Here is a 21939-nt window from a genome sequence, read left to right as displayed (position 1 = left end):
CGGTATCGTTTTTTTTTGTTTTTTGTTTTTTATTATTAAATCCACATAAAAAACACAAGATACACTTACAATTAGTGCACCAACCCAAAAAACCTCCCTCCCCCATTTACACTCATTCACACAAAAGGGTTGTTTCTTTCTGTTATTAATATTCTGCTTCCTACATTATATATCAATATATATCAATACAGTCTGCAAGGGATACAGTCCGTAAGCACACATGATTGTGCGTGCTGCTGCTCCACTAATAATACTAACCTTTAACAGTTCATTTTACAAATTTTCATTAATTACTAGTTTCTATGTAACTGTTTTTATATTGTTTTACTTTCTTTTTTATTCAAGAAAATGTTTTTAATTTAGTTATCTTATTTTATTATTATTTTTAAAAGTACCTTATCTTCACAATACCTGGTTGTCCAAATTAGGCATAATAATGTGTTAATTCCACGACTGCATATATCGGTTGATATCGGTATCGGTAATTAAAGAGTTGGACAATATCGGAATATCGGATATCGGCAAAAAGCCATTATCGGACATCCCTAATGAAAAGTGATCATTATTTGGTAAAAAAAAAATCGAAATGATGAGATGAAAGGGAAAAAATAAATAAATAAAATATCAAAAATCAAAAAATCGTGAATATGAGATAAAATGTCCAAATTATGAACTACTATTATGAACTATTATTAAAATCCAAAACAATGAGCTAAAAAGTCGAACTTTGCGATAAATCAAAATTAGGAAATTAAAAGTCAAAAGTAGAGATGTCCGATAAATGCTTTAAAATGTAATATCGGAAATTATCGGTATCGTTTTTTTTATTATCGGTATTGTTTTTTTTTGTTTTTTTTTAATTTTTATTTTTTTTATTAAATCAACATAAAAAACACAAGATACACTTACAATTAGTGCACCAACCCAAAAAACATCCCTCCCCCATTTACACTCATTCACACAAAAGGGTTGTTTCTTTCTGTTATTAATATTCTGCTTCCTACATTAGATATCAATATATATCAATACAGTCTGCAAGGGATACAGTCCGTAAGCACACATGATTGTGCGTGCTGCTGCTCCACTAATAGTACTAACCTTTAACACTTAATTTTACTCATTTTCATTCATTACTAGTTTCTATGTAACTGTTTTTATATTGTTTTACTTTCTTTTTTATTCAAGAAAATGTTTTTAATTTAGTTATCTTATTATTATTATTTTTTTTTAAAGTACTTTATCTTCACCATACCTGGTTGTCCAAATTAGGCATAATAATGTGTTAATTCCACGACTGCATATATCGGTTGATATTGGTATCGGTTGATATCGGTATCGGTAATTAAAGAGTTGGACAATATCGGAATATCAGATATCGGCAAAAAGCCATTATCGGACATCCCTAATGAAAAGTGATCATTATTTGGTAAAAAAAAATCGAAATTATGAGATGAAAGGGAAAAAATAAATAAATAAAATATCAAAAATCAAAAAATCGTGAATATAAGATAAAATGTCCAAATTATGAACTACTATTATGAACTATTATTAAAATCCAAAACAATGAGCTAAAAAGTTGAACTTTGCGATAAATCAAAATTAGGAAATTAAAAGTCAAAAGTAGAGATGTCCGATAATATCGGTCTGCCGATATTATCGGCCGATAAATGCTTTAAAATGTAATATCGGAAATTATCGGTATCGTTTTTTTTATTATCAGTATCGGTTTTTAAAAAAAAAAAAGTTTATTAAATCCACATAAAAAACACAAGATACACTTACAATTAGTGTACCAACCCAAAAAAACCTCCCTCCCCCATTTACACTCATTCACACAAAAGGGTTGTTTCTTTCTGTTATTAATATTCTGCTTCCTACATTATATATCAATATATATCAATACAGTCTGCAAGGGATGCAGTCCGTAAGCACACATGATTGTGCGTGCTGCTGCTCCACTAATAATACTAACCTTTAACAGTTCATTTTACAAATTTTCATTAATTACTAGTTTCTATGTAACTGTTTTTATATTGTTTTACTTTCTTTTTTATTCAAGAAATTGTTTTTAATTTATTTATCTTATTTTATTTTTATTTTTATTTTTAAAATGACCTTATCTTCACCATACATGGTTGTCGAAATTAGGCATAATAATGTGTTAATTCCACGACTGTATATATCGGTATCGGATGATATCGGTAATTAAAGAGTTGGACAATATCGGAATATTGGATATCGGCAAAAAGCCATTATCGGACATCCCTAGTCAAAAGTATGAGAAAAAACTTCAAAATAATTAAATATTAAGTCAGTTGAAATCATGACATAATAAAGCATGATTATGAGATAAAAAAGACGCAATTATGAATTAAAAAGTTTACATTTTGAGATAAAAGATTAAATAAAATGTGATAAAAGGTCAAAATTATGAGATAAAAAATCAATACTGTTATGAATGAAATACCCATTCAAGGCGCCACTTACTTCACATCAAATATTCCACTTTGACATGTTTTGTTGGGGAAATATTGCATATTGCACATGTTTGCCATTTAAAAAAACAAGTTTTCTTGGTCAAAAAAGGCACAAAACCAACAATTAAATAAACTTATAATCGGCAGCTGGGGTGTCCAAAGTGCAGCCCAGGGCCGTTTGTGGCCCGCAGCTCGAGTTTTGTTGGCCCGCAGAATATAGTTGAGATAAAATCCTCACAAGAAACAGTAAAAATGACAGAAAAAAGAGCAAAAAGATAATGTAATGAAAAAAAGCTGAAATATTGGTACTAATACTTAATGATAAATTTGGTCATTATAACAGAACGCTGACAAAGTTCAGATTTTTTTGAGGAAAATATTGCATATATTGCGGTTTTGCCATACAAAACATCAAGAACATTTTTATACTCAACGTAAAAAAGTGGATTAAAAGGTCAAGCAGGTGAAATGTAACAAGAAAAAGTAGCAATGTTGACTCCAATAACACAAAGTTGCCATGCAGGCTGGTTTTTCTTTAAAACTGTCATTGCTCAAACATTAATAATGAATCAAAATCAATGTTGTTATGAATTATTGACCTATCTGAGGCTCCTATTACTTCACATCAAATATTACACTTTGGAGAAATTTTTTTTGGGGAAATAATGCAGATTTTGTGTGTTTACCATATAAAAAATCTAAGTTTTCTCTGACAAAAAGGGCATAAAACAAAAGCATAAACATAAGAACTTATAATGGATGGCAAGATCTGAAGTACTTTTAGGGATTTAAGTGTTGGGAAAAAAAGACTTAATTTTAACTTTTTTATGAGTGGTGGCATTTTTAGATCCCCCTTCATTTTTAATTATTGACATATTTAAGGCTTCAATTACACTCGGAATTTTTTTGGGGGAAAATATCGCCTAATTAGTGTTTACCTTATAAAAAATCTAAGTTTTCTCTGACAAAAAGGGCATAAAACAAAAGCATAAACATAAGAACTTATAATGGATGGCAGGATCTGAACTTCTTTTAGGGATTTAAGAATTGAAAATTAAAACAAAAAAGACTTAATTTTAACTTGTTTATGAGTGGTGACCCTTTTAGATCCCCCTTATTTTTTAATTATTGACATATTTAAGGCTTCAATTACATTCAGAATTTTTTTGGGGGAAAATATCGCCTAATTTGTGTTTTTGCCGTAAAAATGGTCTTGACTAAAAGGGAATAAAACAAAAGCATAAACATAAGAACTTTTAATGGATGGCAAGATCTGAACTTCTTTTAGGGATTTAAGTGTTAAAAAAAACATAATTTTTACTTGTTTATGAGTGGTGACCCTTTTAGATCCCCCTTAATTTTTAATTATTGACATATTTAAGGCTTCAATTACGCTCTGAATTTTTTTGGGGGAAAATATCGCCTAATTTGAGTTTACCATATAAAAAGCCTAAGTTTTCTCTGACAAAAAGGGCATAAAACAAAAGCATAAACATAAGAACTTATAATGGATGGCAAGATCTGAAGTACTTTTAGGGATTTAAGTGTTGAAAATTAAAAAGTCTTAATTTTAACTTGTTTATGAGTGGAGGCCCTTTTAAATCCCCCTTCATTTTGAATTATTGACATATTTAAGGCTTCCATTACACTCAGAATTTTTTTTGGGGAAAATATCGCCTAATTTGTGTTTTTGCAGTAAAAAAAAAAGGGCATTAAACATAAAAACATGTTGATTTAAATATATTTTATATGATTAATATGTGACTTATTTGAACATTTTATCACTGAGACCTTCCAGTTCCCTTGGACCAAACTTGAGAGGAGCCCTAAAGGTTAAAAAAATATATATATATTATTTTATTATATTTAAAAATGAGAAATCAAAATGGCCCCCAATGCTTAGATTAGTATTTTTGTGTGGACAGCATTGTTGTAAGCCGTCTGTCTCCTCCAGGCTGTTCAGTCGTCATGACCCGCAGGCGGAGGAGGCCCTGGCCAAGCGGCGAGGGAGGAGCAGCCCCAATGGGAACCTCATCCGCATGCTGGTGCTCTTCTTCCTGGAGAGTGAGGTAACCCTCCCCCCTGTCCTCCTGTCAGAAAGGTATTAAGGTGCCCTCTTTGTCGGACCATAGGGCGCACTGCTGATGAGCGGGTCTAGTCAGGTCCATTTTCATACAAAAGGCTCACCGGATTATAAGGCGCATTAAAGTTGTTGTTTTTCTAAATGTAAAAGACTTCCTTGTGGTCTACGTAACATGTAATGGTGCTTCTTTGCTCAAAATGTTGCATAGATGATGTTTTACTCATCATCTTCAAGTCGCCGTCTGACCATCTCTTCAGGATGCACCGCTTTGTGGTCAGTCTTATTTACGTGCCTCCACTTGGACAGTGTCTTCTCCAGTCTACACGTATCTTATGTGTGACTGCCATCATATTGCAGTCTACACGTATCTCTTATGTGTGACTGCCATCATATTGCAGTCTACACGTACCTCTTATGTGTGACTGGCATCATATTGCAGTCTACACGTACCTCTTATGTGTGACTGGCATCATATTGCAGTCTACACGTACCTCTTATGTGTGACTGCCATCATATTGCAGTCTACACGTACCTCTTATGTGTGACTGCCATCATACTGCAGTCTACACGTATCTCTTATGTGTGACTGCCATCATATTGCAGTCTACACGTATCTCTTATGTGTGACTGCCATCATATTGCAGTCTACACGTATCTCTTATGTGTGACTGCCGTCATATTGCAGTCTACACGTATCTCTTATGTGTGACTGCCATCATATTGCAGTCTACACGTATCTCTTATGTGTGACTGCCATCATATTGCAGTCGACACGTATCTCTTATGTGTGACTGCCATCATATTGCAGTCTACACGTATCACGTATGTGTGACTGCCATCATATTGCAGTCTACACGTATCTCTTATGTGTGACTGCCATCATATTGCAGTCTACACGTACCTCTTATGTGTGACTGCCATCATATTGCAGTCTACACGTATCTCTTATGTGTGACTGCCATCATATTGCAGTCTACACGTATCTCTTATGTGTGACTGCCGTCATATTGCAGTCTACACGTATCTCTTATGTGTGACTGCCATCTACTGGTCACACCTATCATTACCAGTGTTTCCCATAAACTGCCAAGATACCTGTGGCGGTGGGGGCGTGGCCATGGGCGTGGTCACCATGACATCATCGAGTAATTTGCATAATTTACTACAATGATTTGATTTTCTCTAAAAAGGCTCAAAAAAATGTGTACTTACTAATTAATAATAACAGTTTTGTTTTAAACGTCCATCCATCCATTTTACAATATAATTACAACACTTTATGTACATATTTATATACAGATTAGAACAATAAGTTATTCACTGAAATATATATTTATTAATTGAGGTTCTAACAAAAAATACATCTTATAAAATTTAAAAGCTAAAATGTCTCAAAGCTCTGCCCCTTTAATTAGTGCATACTAAATAATGTAACTTTAGCCTACTACTACAACCATATTATTTACCAGCAACATAAAGTGAAACAGAGGCAGAGGTGTCCTGCCACAGTCAGTAACAAATAAACAGAAAACAGTAGTGGTGGTAGATAGACACAGAGCTTCATCAAACATCTGATCCACTGAACAAAGAGCTCCAAAAATGTTGAACTTTAGACTGCCATCAGTTTTACTCCCTACACTTAACCATGTGTTTCCTACTGCCTGCAGACTTTGCACCCTTTGTTATATACACATGTTGTGTTGCTAATATAAATACATTTAATAAAGTCAAATACAAATAAGGCAACAAGAGAAGTATCCTACAAGGCGCACTGTCGAGTTTTGAGAAAATGTAAGGATTTTAAGTGCGCCTTATAGTCCGAAAAATACGGTAGTTATAATAACTATGTTGTGTAGAGCTGCGCAAGAAAGTCCATGCTTTCCTCTCCACTTTGTTGCGTGACGAGTGTTGTGTGTGTGTGTGTGTGTGTGTGTGTGTGTGTGTGTGTGTGTGTGTGTGTGTGTGTGTAGCTCCACGAGCACGCAGCCTACTTGGTGGACTCCCTGTGGGAAAGTTCTCAGGAGCTGCTGAAGGACTGGGAGTGTATGACGGAGCTGCTGCTGGAGGAGCCCGTGCAGGGAGAAGAGTGTAAGACCACAACAGTCATTGTTTTCCTCAGCTCTTCTATTCATCAGCTTCTCTGCAGTGCTTTCAGACCGCCAGGAGAGCGCCCTGATAGAGCTGATGGTGTGCACCATCCGCCAGGCGGCCGAGGCACACCCTCCTGTCGGCAGAGGCACCGGCAAGCGGGTGCGTCGCCTTTTCTTTTCTAGCACTATTAGTAGGGAAAGGGTTCGTACCGCCCGGTTCCTGGGTGGATCTCGCATGAGAGGAAGAGACCCCCTCCTCCCTCGTAATCATTTTGCAATGCAGTGTGCTGTGAAAATGGTGGAAAGCGCCACTCTACATAGCAACTGACGCTGTGGTCAAAGTTGGAATTGAATACGTCATGCATGCATACAACATGATACATCACACATGCACGCATACAACATGATACATCACACATGCATGCATACAACATGATGCATCACACATGCATGCATACAACATGATGCATCACACATGCACGCATACAACATGATGCATCACACATGCACGCATACAACATGATACATCACACATGCACGCATACAACATGATACATCACACATGCATGCATACAACATGATGCATCACACATGCATGCATACAACATGATGCATCACACATGCACGCATACAACATGATACATCACACATGCACGCATACAACATGATACATCACACATGCACGCATACAACATGATGCATCACACATGCACGCATACAACATGATGCATCACACATGCACGCATACAACATGATACATCACACATGCATGCATACAACATGATACATCACACATGCATGCATACAACATGATACATCACACATGCATGCATACAACATGATGCATCACACATGCATGCATACAACATGATGCATCACACATGCATGCATACAACATGATGCATCACACATGCATGCATACAACATGATGCATCACACATGCATGCATACAACATGGTACATCACACATGCATGCATACAACATGATGCATCACACATGCATGCATACAACATGATGCATCACACATGCATGCATACAACATGATGCATCACACATGCACGCATACAACATGATACATCACACATGCACGCATACAACATGATACATCACACATGCATGCATACAACATGATACATCACACATGCATGCATACAACATGATGCATCACACATGCATGCATGCAACATGATGCATCACACATGCACGCATACAACATGATGCATCACACATGCCCGCATACAACATGATACATCACACATGCATGCATACAACATGATGCATCACACATGCATGCATACAACATGATACATCACACATGCATGCATACAACATGATACATCAAGGAAGACAGAGGGGGAAATGGTGGGGACAAGAGGGGGATAAGACGGAGAGACAAAAACAACAACAGCAAACCCAACAACAACAATAGAGCAACATCAGCAAATACGACATGTACAAATATGATAGTAAAAGTGATAGCAAAAAAGCAGTTAGCGAAAAATAAACAATAATACAGAAATGACAATGAGCATTATTACACTACAAATGGAGCAATACAGATACTAATAGAATTCACTGAAAGTCAAGTATTTCATACATACCTCCAAGTCCGAGTCCATGGTTCTCGCCCGGAAAAGGGTGGAGTGCCATCTCCGGGTTGCGGAGGAGACCCTGCCTCACGTGGAGGAGTTCAAGTACCTGGAAGTCTTGTTCACGAGTGAGGGAAGAGTGGATGGTGAGATCGACAGGCGGATCGGTGCGGCGTCTTCAGTAATGCGGACGCTGTATCGATCCGTTGTGGTGAAGAAGGAGCTGAGCCGGAAGACCGCTCGATCTACGTTCCCATCCTCACCTATGGTCATGAGCTTTGGGTTATGACCGAAAGGACAAGATCACGGGTACAAGCGGTCAAAATAATGAAAGTCAAGTATTTCATACATATATATATATATATATATATATATATATATATATATATATATATATATATATATATATATATATATATATATATATATATATATATATATATATGAAATACTTGAGTTGGTGAATTCTAGCTGTAAATAAACTCTCCTCTTAACAACGCCCCACCCCACCTCCCGATATCGGAGGTCTCAAGGTTGGCAAGTATGGTCTACTTATAAGATGTCTATGCCGTGGACGGTGTACAACTTTGAATAATCAAAAAATGGTCAGTATTTCCAAACTTCCCGAGCTTAACTTCCCGTGGTAAATTTCCGGAAACTTTCCACGCCTCTGCAACCCTAATTATTATAACTGATCATTTTTGTTACACGGAATTGCCACACAACACATTTGAAGACATTCAACACCTTAGTGCCGTCTGACGGCTACAGTGGATAGTCCACCCCCCCAGTTTGTCATGTTCCATGAGGAATATGAAACTCCTTCCTACTGTATCGTGTTCTCTGCTCTGTCCAGGTACTTACGGCCAAGGAGAGGAAGACCCAGATAGACGACAAGAACAAACTGACGGAGCACTTCATCATGGCTCTGCCCATGCTGTTGTCCAAGGTAACTTCATTTTTAAAAGCGTTACCTCATTAGGACTGAACTGCAACCCCGTTCCTCATGTCAGTACCAAGCCGACTCGGAGAAGGTGGCCAACCTCCTGCAGATCCCGCAGTTCTTCGACCTGGACGTGTACAGCGCCGGGCGCATGGAGAAGCACCTGGACGCGCTGCTGAAGCAGATCCGCCACGTGGTGGAGAAGCACATCGAGATGGACGTGCTGGAGGCCTGCAGCAAGACCTACAGCATCCTCTGCTCGGAGGAGTACACCATCATGAACCGCGTGGACATCTCCCGCTCGCAGCTCATCGACGAGATGACCGACCGCTTCGCGCACTCCGTGGAAGAATTGCTGCAGGAGGTAGGACTTGTCACTCGCCGTGAATACGATACGGCCACATTGTCGGCCATCACTAGTAGGGTTGCAAAGGGGTGGAAAGTTTCCGGTAAATTTCCGTTAAATTAAGTTAAGCGCGGAAAGTCTGGAAATTTTCACAATTTTTTGATTATTCTGTAGAATAAGATGAGAATCTTGTAAAACACTAATGCTGTCAGGTTCAAACACTGATGACATCTATTAAACAGACAAGAAGCAAGGAATCATGCAGAGACAAAATTCAATTTGGCTCAATGAGGAGTAGGGATGATACTCGAAACCGGCTTTCCCGGTTGTTCGATAAGAAAAGAAACGAGTTCTCGGACTCGAATCCCTTTTGGAAAACCGGTACCCGTTTATCGAGGCCACTATAGTAAAGAAAAAGAGTTGGTTCTTTATTCGAATCCCGTCCCAACCAGAAATGCCCCGTGAGACATCACAAGAATTGACGTCACGTACCTCAGTCATTTAGACGCAGATAGCGAAAGCAGGAAAACAATGGACGGGAAAAAGCGCTCCAAGGTGTAATAAAGTTCAAAACAAAAAGGTATAATCCAATGAATAACTTTACTGAGAGATTTGAGCAGGGTACAAACACATATACGACCAACCGGAAACATAGCAACCAGGCTAGCAACGCACCTCCTTTACGGCAGCTGTCGCAACGTTCTTAAAACAACCGCAGCACATACATATATATACAACATATCTCCCTTTTTTAACTTTTGTTTTTCTTTCCTTGTAAACAAAACAAAATCACACTGTATATGCGTGGTCTGTCTAATTATAAATAATACAGACGAGGCGTGTTGGCTGAGTTCTTGACATTTACTTTCACAGCGTGCTCATAACCTCATTCTTAGCTGCCGGGTGGCGACATGCAACAACACTTTTCGGGGCTACCGCGCATGCTCGTCACTCCCGTTGCATGCCGGGTAGTGTAGTTGTTATATTCCCTAGCTCATAACATCTTTCCCCCTATAAAGAAATAATGTTAACTCAATAAAGCGCATTTCTTTTTTTAGCTTTAACTTTTCATTTTTTTAGCATTGTAACCACATTTGCAAACAACTTTTCTCTTCATAGAATTTTCTTTCAATAAAGAAATAAAGTGCAAAAAGGTCAAAGCATCATAACAAACAGTTATGTTCCAATAGCAGCAGAAGTGCACTTTTTGGAGAGCTGTATTATTTTCAGTTTTGTGCCCAAGGGACTGATTTTATTTAGCACTATATTATTATTTATACACCTATAGTGATCACAGAGACAGCTTGTTTCTGTGTTACTGTATATATTTGTTTTTCTGAAAAATCCCACTTAATATACTTTGGGTAACAACAGTCAATATTTATTTATTTTATTTTATTTTTTTAGGGGGGTAACAGTCAATATTTATTTATTTATTAGATTAAATAGTTGTCTTATATAATAAAAGTGAGTTTTTGTTAAACCAATTATTGTGTGTTTTTTCCATATACAACAACCTATCTGGACTCGATAAGAGAATCGATAAGGAATCGGTTCGATAAGAGGATTCGATAATAGGCTCGAACTCGATAATTTCTTATCAAACATCATCCCTAATGAGGAGAGACGTTTGGGGCTGCACACTCAGTTACAATCTCCCACTACGCCCTAAGGCACAGCCCACGTGCTCCTCTATTTATTTGGGAGGTCCCTGGTTACATCACTGAGGCTGGTAATGTTTAGTTTTTTTGTTTGGTTTTTTTTTTTGGCATAAAAAAATACAATCATGTGTGCTTACGGACTGTATCCCTTGCAGACTGTATTGATATATATTTATATATAATGTAGGAAGCAGAATATTAATAACAGAAAGAAACAACCCTTTTGTGTGAATGAGTGTAAATGGGGGAGGGAGGTTTTTTGGTTTGGTGCACTAATTGTAAGTGTATCTTGTGTTTTTTATGTGGATTTAATTTTTAAAAAATTATTTATTGTGCGGCCCGGTGGTTGGGGACCACTGCCATACAGTATATTGTATCTGCTGATGTAGTTCTGTTGGAGTTGTTAAAAAAATAGGGTGCCAGTACAGTACAGGCTTAAAAGTTTGGACACACCTTCTCATTCAATGTGTTTTCTTTATTTTCATGACTATTTACATTGTAGATTGTCACATCAAAACTAGGAATGAACACATGTGGAGTTATGTACTTAACAAGAAAAAAGGTGAAATAACTGAAAATATGTTCTAGTTTCTTCAAAATAGCCACCCTTTGCTCGGATTACTGCTTTGCACATGCTTGGCATTCTCTCCATGAGCTTCTAGCACACCTCTGAAGTGAAAACCCTTTCAGGTGACTACCTCTTGAAGCTCATGGAGAGAATGCCAAGAGTGTGCAAAGCAGTAATCGGCGCCAAGGGTGGCTATTTTGAAGAAACTAGAACATATTTTCAGTTATTTCACCCTTTTTTTTTGTTAAGTACATCAGTGTTTCCCATAAACTGCCAAGATACCTGTGGCGGTGGGGGCGTGGCTATGGGCGTGGTCACCATGACATCATCGAGTAATTTGCATAATTTACTACAATGATATGATTTTCTCTAAAAAGGCTCAAAAAATGTATACTTAGTAATTAATAATAACAGTTTTGTTTTAAACGTCCATCCATCCATCCATTTTACAATATAATTACAACACTTTATGTACATATTTATATACATATTTGAACAATAAGTTATTCACTGAAATATATTTATTAATTGTGGTTCTTACAAAAAATATATCTTATAAAATATAAAAGCTAAAATGTCTCTTAAAGCTCTGCCCCTTTAATTAGTGCATACTAAATAATTTAACTTTAGCCTACTACTACAACCATATTATTTACCAGCAACATAAAGGGAAACAGAGGCAGAGTTTTTAAAAAAAAATAATTTATTTTTTATTTGTGGCGGACGTAATTCTTTCGAGGCGGGCCGCCACAAATAAATGAATGTGTGGGAAACACTGTACATAACTCCACATGTGTTCATTCATAGTTTTGATGTGACAATCTACAATGGAAATAGTCATGAAAATAAAGAAAACGCATTGAATGAGAAGGTGTGTCCAAACTTTTGGCCCCCTTTTTTTTTTAACAATACTGTATGGTATACACATATAATACCAGTATTTCATATTTCAAATAATAATTAGTGAAGTGCATGGTTTCACCTTAATGTCACGGCAACACTTTAGCCGCCACACCTTAAAAATGAGGGGTTTTTTTTAACGTGAAAACAAAATAAAGTAATATAATGTATTGTAGCATCCAAACAAGGACAAAGTCTGACGCTCTTTTTAACATTTATTGCCAATTTTATGCTAACAATGGACCCAATGTCAACAAGTATTTCCGACCGCTGTGATATTCGTAAAAGACCACGTAGTCAAAGAGAGCAAAATGATTATTCAGGTTAAAAAAAAATGGTGACATCTGGGAAAATAACATCTACTCTCCAATTAACACTCCTCACTCCTTGCTCAATAATCTTCCCAGCTATTAAAAACAGCCATTTATGTATGTACGTATGTCTGTAGATTGCTCTTAAAATTGAGCAGATGACTTTGAACCAGAAGTAGCAAGAAGATAACTTGTGTCATATACATATTTGTAGATGTGGAGCTTATTAGAGTTTGTGTGTTCGGCAGGCTGAGGAGGCAGACGATGACGATATCTACAACGTCTTATCCACCCTCAAGAGACTCACAGCCTTCCACAAGTACCACTCTCCTCCTCCAAGATCATGGCAAGCGTCTGCTCCACGCAGCGTCCGTGTAAACATGTGCTCTCCTCCCGTGCCAGCGCTCACGACTTGACGCGCTGGGATCTGTTCGGCAACTGCTACCGGCTGCTGAAGGCGGGCATCGAGCTGGGCTCCATGCCCGAGCAGATCGCCGTGCAGGCGCTGCAGTGCTCCCACTACTCCATCCTCTGGCAGCTGGTCAAGATCACAGAGGGGGCTCCCAGCAAGGTGCTCCACACACACACACGTTATTGTATTTCTTACCTTCTTGAGACCTGAGAAAAATGCCTACCTCTTTAGGACCACCCTTTCTAGATATATAAAGAAATGTATTTACAACATTAATAATATATACATACTATGCCAATATAAAAAAGCTTGTTGTGAAAAATTAGTTGGCATTTCACAAGAAAAACTTAGAATTTTGGCAGTATTATAATAAAAGTCGTCATTTTACTCAACGCAAGTCAAAGTTTTACAAGAAAAACGGAACATTTGTGCAATATTATGATAAAAGTTGGAGTTTGACCCGATAACAGTCGCAATTTGACAAGAAAAGCTTAAAATTTTGGCGATTTTATGAAAAGAGTCGTCATTTTACTCGACAAAAGTCACAATTTCATGAGAAAACCTTAAAATGTTGGCAATATTATAATAACAATTGGAATTTTACTCGGCAAAACTATGACAAAAGTCATAATTTTACTCCAAAAATGTCACTATTTTACAGGAACAACAAAAAAATTGGCAATATTGTGATAAAAGTCAGAATTTTATATGACAAAAAGTCATAATTTTACGAGAAAATATTGCATTACAGAAACAGAAAGAATATCAGAAATTGTTCCCAATTTTATAAGAAAAAAGTCGACACATTGTGAGAAAAAGACTGTTTTTAGTTTTGTTGTTGTTGTTGTTGTTTATTTTGTTTGTAATTGTTTTTTAACCTTCATTATTTACTTCGTTATTACAGTATGTCTCTATATACATATTTATTTTATTAATTTTTAAATACATTTTTGCCAAAGGGGGCTCATTTCAATTTCTTACACACACTTGTTATTTCATATGTTGACCAGAGGGGGAGCACTTTTAAAAGCGACACACAGTCAATTTGAAAAATTCCTCTTTAGGACCACACTTTCTAGATATATAAAGAAGTGTATTTACAACATTAATAATATATACATACTATGCCAAAATAAAAAAGCTTGTTGTGAAAAATGAGTTGGAACACAGCTTCACAAGAAAAACTTAGAATGTTGGCAGTATTATAATAAAAGTTGTCATTTTACTCAACGCAAGTCAAAGTTTTACAAGAAAAACGGAACATTTGCGCAATATTATGATAAAAGTTGGAGTTTTACTCAATAACAGTCGCAGTTTTACAAGAAAAGCTCAACATTTTGGCAATTTTATGAAAAGAGTCGTAATTTTACTCGACAAGTCACAATTTCATGAGAAAACCTTAAAATGTTGGCAATATTATAATAATAATTGGAATTTTGCTCGGCAAAACTATGACAAAAGTCATAATTTTACTCCAAAAATGTCACTATTTTACAGGAACAACAAAAAAATTGGCAATATTGTGATAAGAGTCAGAATTTTATATGACAAATGTCACCATTTTGCATCAAAAAGTAATACTTTTACATAAAAAAGTCATAATTTTACGAGAAAATATTGCATTACAGAAACAGAAAGAATATGACAAATTGTTCCCAATTTTATAACAAAAAAGTCGACACATTGTGAGAAAAAGACTGCTTTTAGTTAACTATTTTTGTTTTTGTTATTGTTTAATTGTTTTTTAATCTTCTTTATTAACTTCAAGTTATTACAGTATGTCTCTATATACATATTTATTTAATTGTTTGTATTCATTTTGGCCAAAGGGGGCGCATTTCAATTTCTTACACACACTTGTTATTTCATATGTTGACCAGAGGGGGAGCACTTTTGAAACCAACACAGTCAATTTGAAAAATCCCTCCTTTTTGGGACCACCCTCATTTTGATAGATAGATAGAACTTTGAATTTTGGCAGTATTATAATAAAAGTCGTCATTTTACTCATCGCAAGTCAAAATTAAAATCAATATTATGATAAAAGTTGGAATGTCACTCGATAACAGTCGCAATTTTACAAGAAAAGCTTAACATTTTGGCGATTTTATGAAATGTCGTCATTTTACTCGACAAAAGTCACAATTTTATAAGAAAATTGTAAGATTTTGGCAATATTATAATAATAATCTGAATTTTGCTTGGCAAAATTATGACAAGTCATCGTTTTACTCAAAAAAAAGTCACTATTTTACAAGAACAACAAAAAAAATTGGCAAGATTGTGATAAAAGTCTGAATTTTATGTCAAATGTCACCATTTTGCAATTAAAAAGTAATAATTTCACATTAAAAAGTAATAATTTTATGAGAAAATATTGCAATATTACAGAAACAGAAAGAATATGAGAAATTGTTTCCAATTTTATAAGAAAAAAGTTGACGCATTGTGAGAAAAAGACTGCTTTTAGTACATTTTTTATTTTGTTTGTAAATGGTTATTACTTACTTCGTTATTACAGTATGTTTCTATAAAAAATTCATAACAACATTGATTTTAATTCATTATAATTTTTTTAACAATGAGAGTTTAAAAAAGAAAAGAAAAAAATCCCAGTAAAATCTTGTGGATCTAAAAGGGCTCCACTCATGAAAGTGTTAGAAATAATTCATTCATCGTTTAAAATTTCAACACTTAAAGGCCTACTGAAATGATTTTTTTTTTATTTAAACGGGAATAGCAGATCCATTCTATGTGTCATACTTGATCATTTTGCGATATTGCCATATTTTTGCTGAAAGGATTTAGTAGAGAAAATCGACGATAAAGTTCGCAACTTTTGCTCGCTGATAAAAAAAAGCCTTGCCTGTAGCGGAAGTAGCGTGACGTCACAGGAGCTAGTATTCCTCACAATTCCCCGTTGTTTACAATGGAGCGAGAGAGATTCGGACCGAGAAAGCGACGATTACCCCATTAATTTGAGCCAGGATGAAAGATTCGTGGATGAGGTACGTGAGAGTGAAGGACTAGAGTGCAGTGCAGGACGCATCTTTTTTCGCTCTGACCGTAACTTAGGTACAAGCTGGCTCATTGGATTCCACACTCTCTCCTTTTTCTATTGTGGATCACGGATTTGTATTTTAAACCACCTGGGATACTATATTCTCTTGAAAATGAGAGTCGAGAACGCCAAATGGACCTTCAGTGCCTTTTATCTCCACGACAATACATCGGCGAAATGCTTTAGCTACGAGCTAACATGATAGCATCGTGCTTTAACTGCATATAGAAACAAAAAAATAAACCCCTGACTGGAAGGATAGATAGAAAATCAACAATACTATTAAACCGTGGACATGTAAATACACGGTTAATGCTTTCCAGGCTGGCGAAGGTTAACAATGCTGTGCTAACGACGCCATTGAAGCTAACTTAGCAACCGGACCGCACAGAGCTATGCTAAAAACATTAGCTCTCCACCTACGCCAGCCAGCCCTCATCTACTCATCAACACCCGTGCTCACCTGCGTTCCAGCGATCGGCAGAAGGACGAAGGACTTCACCCGATGCGTTTGGCGGCCCGGAGACGTAGGAAGTCAAGGTGAGGTCGGCGGCTAGCGCGGCTAGCGCTCCAACAAAGTCCTCCTGGTTGTGTTGCTGTAGTCCGCTGCTAATACACCGATCCCACCTACAACTGTCTTCTTTGCAGCCTTCATTGTTCACTAAACAAATTGCAAAAGATGTCCAGAATACTGTGGAATTATGAAATGAAAACAGAGCTTTTTGTATAGGATTCTACGGGGTACCATAACTTCCGTTACTCTGACTTCGTCACGCGCATACGTCATCATACCGCGACGTTTCAGCCGGATATTTCCCGGGAAGTTTAAAATGTCACTTTATAAGTTAACCCGGCCGTATTGGCATGTGTTGCAATGTTAAGATTATATCATTGATATATAAACTATCAGACTGCGTGGTCGCTAGTAGTGGCTTTCAGTAGGCCTTTAAGTCTTTAGATCAACTTCACATCCATCCATTGTCGAAACGTTGTTATTGATTTATTTATCATGATGAATTTTGTTAGTTGTTTGCTCTTTTTGCCAAATAAAACTTTGTTTTTTATATGGCAAACACAAAATCTGCAATCCATCCATTTCCTACCGCTTGTCCCTTTTTGTATTGTCCTCAAAAATGGTTTCAAAGTGGAATATTCGAAGTGAAGTAATTGGATTGTTGACTATATCAATAATTCATAACAGCATTGGTTTTTGATTCGTTATGCTTTTTTTAAGCAGTGAGTTTTATAGAAAAAAAACTTTGTGTTACTAGAGTCAACTTTTTCTTATTCCATTTCACCTGTTTGCTCTTTTATTCTACTTTTTGTAGTATTTTTAAACCGTGCCACACTTTGAAGGTCTCTGCTCTCAGGGGAAATGGACTCCTTCTACAATTGACTCGTCTCCAAGAGCTCTGGCAGACACTCGCAGATTTAAGCCTCTGTGCCGTCACTCAATAATGAGTGTGATTACTTCCCTCTGACAATAATTGACACTGGTGATTGACTTTCTGATCAAGTGCTTAGTGTTTACAGCACTGAGTGTTTGTGTGTGCGTGCAGGACGACCTGTTGGCCCTCAGGAGAGTAGTGAAGTCTTTCCTGGCCGTGTGCCAGCAGTGCCTGTCCAACGTCAACACGCCTGTCAAAGAGCAGGTCGGCACACAACAACAGCTTTTGTTGTTCCCGTGGCGCCCGCACGTCTCTCATGCCACCTCCTTTCCTCAGGCCTTCATGCTTCTTTGCGACCTGCTGATGATCTTCAGTCACCAGCTGGTCTCCGGCGGCCGAGAGGGCCTGGAGCCGCTGGTCTTCAACCCGGACGGCACTCTGCAAAACGAGCTGCTCAATTTTGTCCTGGACCACGTCTTCATCGACCAGGACGACGAAAACCAGAGCATGGGTGAGAGCGGAGGGGGTTTATCGTACTTTTCTACTTTGGGTATGCCTGGGATGTCCACAGTGGGGCCCAAGCACCATTTATGGCCCTAACTTTCTTTTTATCGGCCTGCCTATTTCCTAAGAATACCAGTGTTGGCGCTAGGAAATTTCAAAATAATAATTAAATCAATTTTTGGGGTCCTACTTTTTTGTAACCCGTTTTGAAAACAAAGGATAAATATATCCTGTTATATCTTAGATTCTATATTGTTTTGGGAAAAGGTTGTCATAAACGGTAAAGGCTATTTTAGTATAAAACATGCAGATATGCAGTGTTTTTAGTAAGTCATTATTTTGACTTTGTAAATTAGTAAGTCAAAATATTGACTTACTAAGTCATAATAATGACATACTTCAGTGTTTCCCACACATTCCTTTATTTGTGGCGGCCCGACACGAAAGAATTACGTCCACCACAAATTAAAAAAAAATTTTTTTAAATAAAAAATTTTTTTTTTTGTCCTTTCCAGCTTCTCAGGCAAATGATAAAGTTGATGTAGATGCCCATATAGGCTGTTCAGATTTACTTTACAAAAGCGAAGTGTAGGATACTTCTCTTGTTGCCTTATTTGTATTTGACCACTACTGTTTTCTGTTTATTTGTTACTGACTGTGGCAGGACACCTCTGCCTCTGTTTCACTTTATGTTGCTGGTAAATAATATGCTTGTAGTAGTAGGCTAAAGTTAAATTATTTAGTATGCACTAATTAAAGGGGCAGAGCTTTATGAGACATTTTAGCTTTTATATTTTATAAGATATATTTTTTGTAAGAACCATAATTAATAAATATATTTCAGGGAATAACTTATTGTTCAAATCTGTATATAAATATGTACATAAAGTGTTGTAATTATATTGTAAAATGGGTGGATGGATGGACGTTTAAAACAATTATTAATTAGTAAGTATACATTTTTTTAGCCTTTTTAGAGAAAATCAAATCATTGTAGTAGATTATGCAAATTACTCGATGATGTCATGGTGACCACACTCATAGCCACGCCCCCACCGCCACAGGTATCTTGGCAGTTTATGGGAAACACTGATAGCAGTGCCATGAGTCCAGAATCTAACGGTCTTTCTACACCGACCCAATTAGGAACCGGTACCAAATAATACCGGAACTCGGCACACATGCCTACTCGGCACTAGAATGTCCAATGAAAACATTGTGTGGTGACTCTCAGAGGGGGACGAGGAGGACGAGGCCAACAAGATCGAGGCCCTGCACAAGAGGAGGAACCTGCTGGCGGCTTTTTGCAAACTCATCATCTACGACATTGTTGACATGCCCGCTGCAGCCGACATCTTCAAACACTACATGAAGGTAGCGTTAACGCCCTGTGTGTGTGTGTGTAGGTAGCGTTAACGCCCTGTGTGTGTGTGTGTGTGTATATATATATATATATATATATATATATATATATATATATATATATATATATATATATATATATATATATATATACACATACATGTGTGCCTGTGTTTTTGTATTTCTACCCTTCTTGAGACATGAAGAAGGAAAAGTAGCTTCCATATGAGGACCGGTGAACAAGTTAGGACTCAAATAATGGTCCCAATACGGAAATGTCTCATTGGCACCCCTGGTGGTGACATCTATCAAAATGAGGGTGGTCCCAAAAAGGAGGGATTTTTCAAATTGACTGTGTGTCGCTTTCAAAAGTGCTCCCCCTCTGGTCAACATATGAAATAACAAGTGTGTGTAAGAAATTGAAATGCGCCCTCTTTGGCTAAAATTGATACAAAAAATAAATATGTATATAGAGACATACTGTTATAACTTGAAGTTAATAATGAAGATTAAAAACCAATTAAACAAAAAATAAATGGAAAAAATAGTTAACTAAAATTGGGAACAATTTCTCATATTCTTTGTTTCTGTAATATTGCAATATTTTCTTGTAAAATTATGCCTTTTTTTATGTGAAATTATTACTTTTTGATGCAAAATTGTGACATTTGTCATATAAAATTCTGACTTACCACAATATTGCCAATTTTTTTGTTGTTCTGGTAAAATTATGACTTTTGTCGTAATTTTGCCAAATAAAATTCCGATTATTATTATAATCTTGCCAAAAATTTTTAAGTTTTCTTATAAAATTGTGACTTTTGTCGAGTAAAATTACGACTCTTTTCATAAAATCGCCAAAATGTTGAGCTTTTCTTGTAAAACTGCGACTGTTATTGAGTAAAATTCCAACTGTTATCATAATATTGCACAAATGTTCAGTTTTTCTTGTAAAATGTTGACTTGCGTTTAGCAAAATTACGACTTTTATTATAATACTGCCAACATTCTAAGTTTTTCTTATTACATTCCAACAAGCTTCTTTATATTTGCATAGTATGTATGTATTATTAATGTTGTAAATACAAATCTTTATACATCTAGAAAGAAAGAGTGGTCCTATAGAGGGAGGCAGTTTTTGTAGTTCTCAAGAAGGTTACAAATACAAGAATGTGTGTGTGTGTGTTCTTGTATTTCTATCCTTCTTGAGACATGAAGAAGGAAAAGTAGCTTCCATATGAGGACCGGTGAACAAGTTAGGACCGAAATCATGGTCCCAATACGGAAATGTCTCATTTGCACCCCTGCTGGTGAAATCCATCAAAATGAGGGTGGTCCCAAAAAGGAGGGATTTTTCAAATGGACTGTGTCGGTTTCAAAAGTGCTCCCCCTCTGGTCAACATATGAAATAACAAGTGTGTGTAAGAAATTGAAATGCGCCCCCTTTGGCCAAAAGGAATACAAACAATTAAATAAATATGTATATAGAGACATACTGTAATAACTTGAAGTTAATAAAGAAGATTAAAAACCAATTAAACAATAACAAAAACAAAAATAGTTAACTAAAAGCAGTCTTTTTCTCACAATGTGTCGACTTTTTTGTTATAAAATTGGGAACAATTTGTCATATTCTTTCTGTTTCTGTAATGCAATATTTTCTCGTAAAATTATGACTTTTTGATGTAAAATTATGACTTTTTGATGCAAAATGGTGACATTTGTCATATACAATTCTGACTTTTATCACAATATTGGCAATTTTTGTGTTGTTGTGGTAAAACTGACATTTTTTGAGTAAAATTATGACTTTTGTCAAATTTGCCAAGTAAAATTCCGATTATTATTATAATCTTGCCAAAATTTTAAAATTTTCTCATAAAATTGTGACTTTTGTCGAGTAAAATTACGACTCTTTTCATAAAATTGCCAAAATGTTGAGCTTTTCTTGTAAAACTGCGACTGTTATTGAGTAAAATTCCAACTTTTATCATAATATTGCAGAAATGTTCAGTTTTTCTTGTAAAATTTTGACTTGCGTTGAGCACAATTACGACTTTTATTATAATACTGCCAACATTCTAAGTTTTTCTTATTAAATTCCAACAAGCTTCTTTATATTTGCATAGTATGTATGTATTATTAATGTTGTAAATACAAATCTTTATACATCTAGAAAGAAAGAGTGGTCCTATAGAGGGAGGCAGTTTTTGCAGTTCTCAAGAAGGTTACAAGTACAAGAA

At 36.2% G+C, this 21939-nt stretch overlaps 1 protein-coding gene across 1 annotated transcript in view; it reads left to right on the top strand.

Moving 5' to 3' along the window:
• The window catches only part of LOC133647125 (cohesin subunit SA-1-like), a 61523-nt gene that overhangs the window by 18236 nt on the left and 21348 nt on the right, over positions 1-21939 (top strand). Inside the window, exons 13-22 of the mRNA XM_062043250.1 lie at positions 4432-4546; positions 6531-6648; positions 6707-6810; positions 9097-9189; positions 9254-9547; positions 13218-13288; positions 13372-13540; positions 18002-18094; positions 18167-18341; positions 19569-19708. Coding sequence (XP_061899234.1) covers positions 4432-4546; positions 6531-6648; positions 6707-6810; positions 9097-9189; positions 9254-9547; positions 13218-13288; positions 13372-13540; positions 18002-18094; positions 18167-18341; positions 19569-19708 — 1372 coding nt within the window. The remainder of the gene's footprint in view (positions 1-4431; positions 4547-6530; positions 6649-6706; positions 6811-9096; positions 9190-9253; positions 9548-13217; positions 13289-13371; positions 13541-18001; positions 18095-18166; positions 18342-19568; positions 19709-21939) is intronic.

The sequence above is a fragment of the Entelurus aequoreus genome, linkage group LG03, assembly GCF_033978785.1.
Source record: "Entelurus aequoreus isolate RoL-2023_Sb linkage group LG03, RoL_Eaeq_v1.1, whole genome shotgun sequence".
Lineage (NCBI taxonomy): Eukaryota > Metazoa > Chordata > Actinopteri > Syngnathiformes > Syngnathidae > Entelurus > Entelurus aequoreus.
The sequence above is the reverse complement of the archived record's forward strand: the minus strand, read 5'-3'. Positions and strand labels throughout refer to the sequence as shown.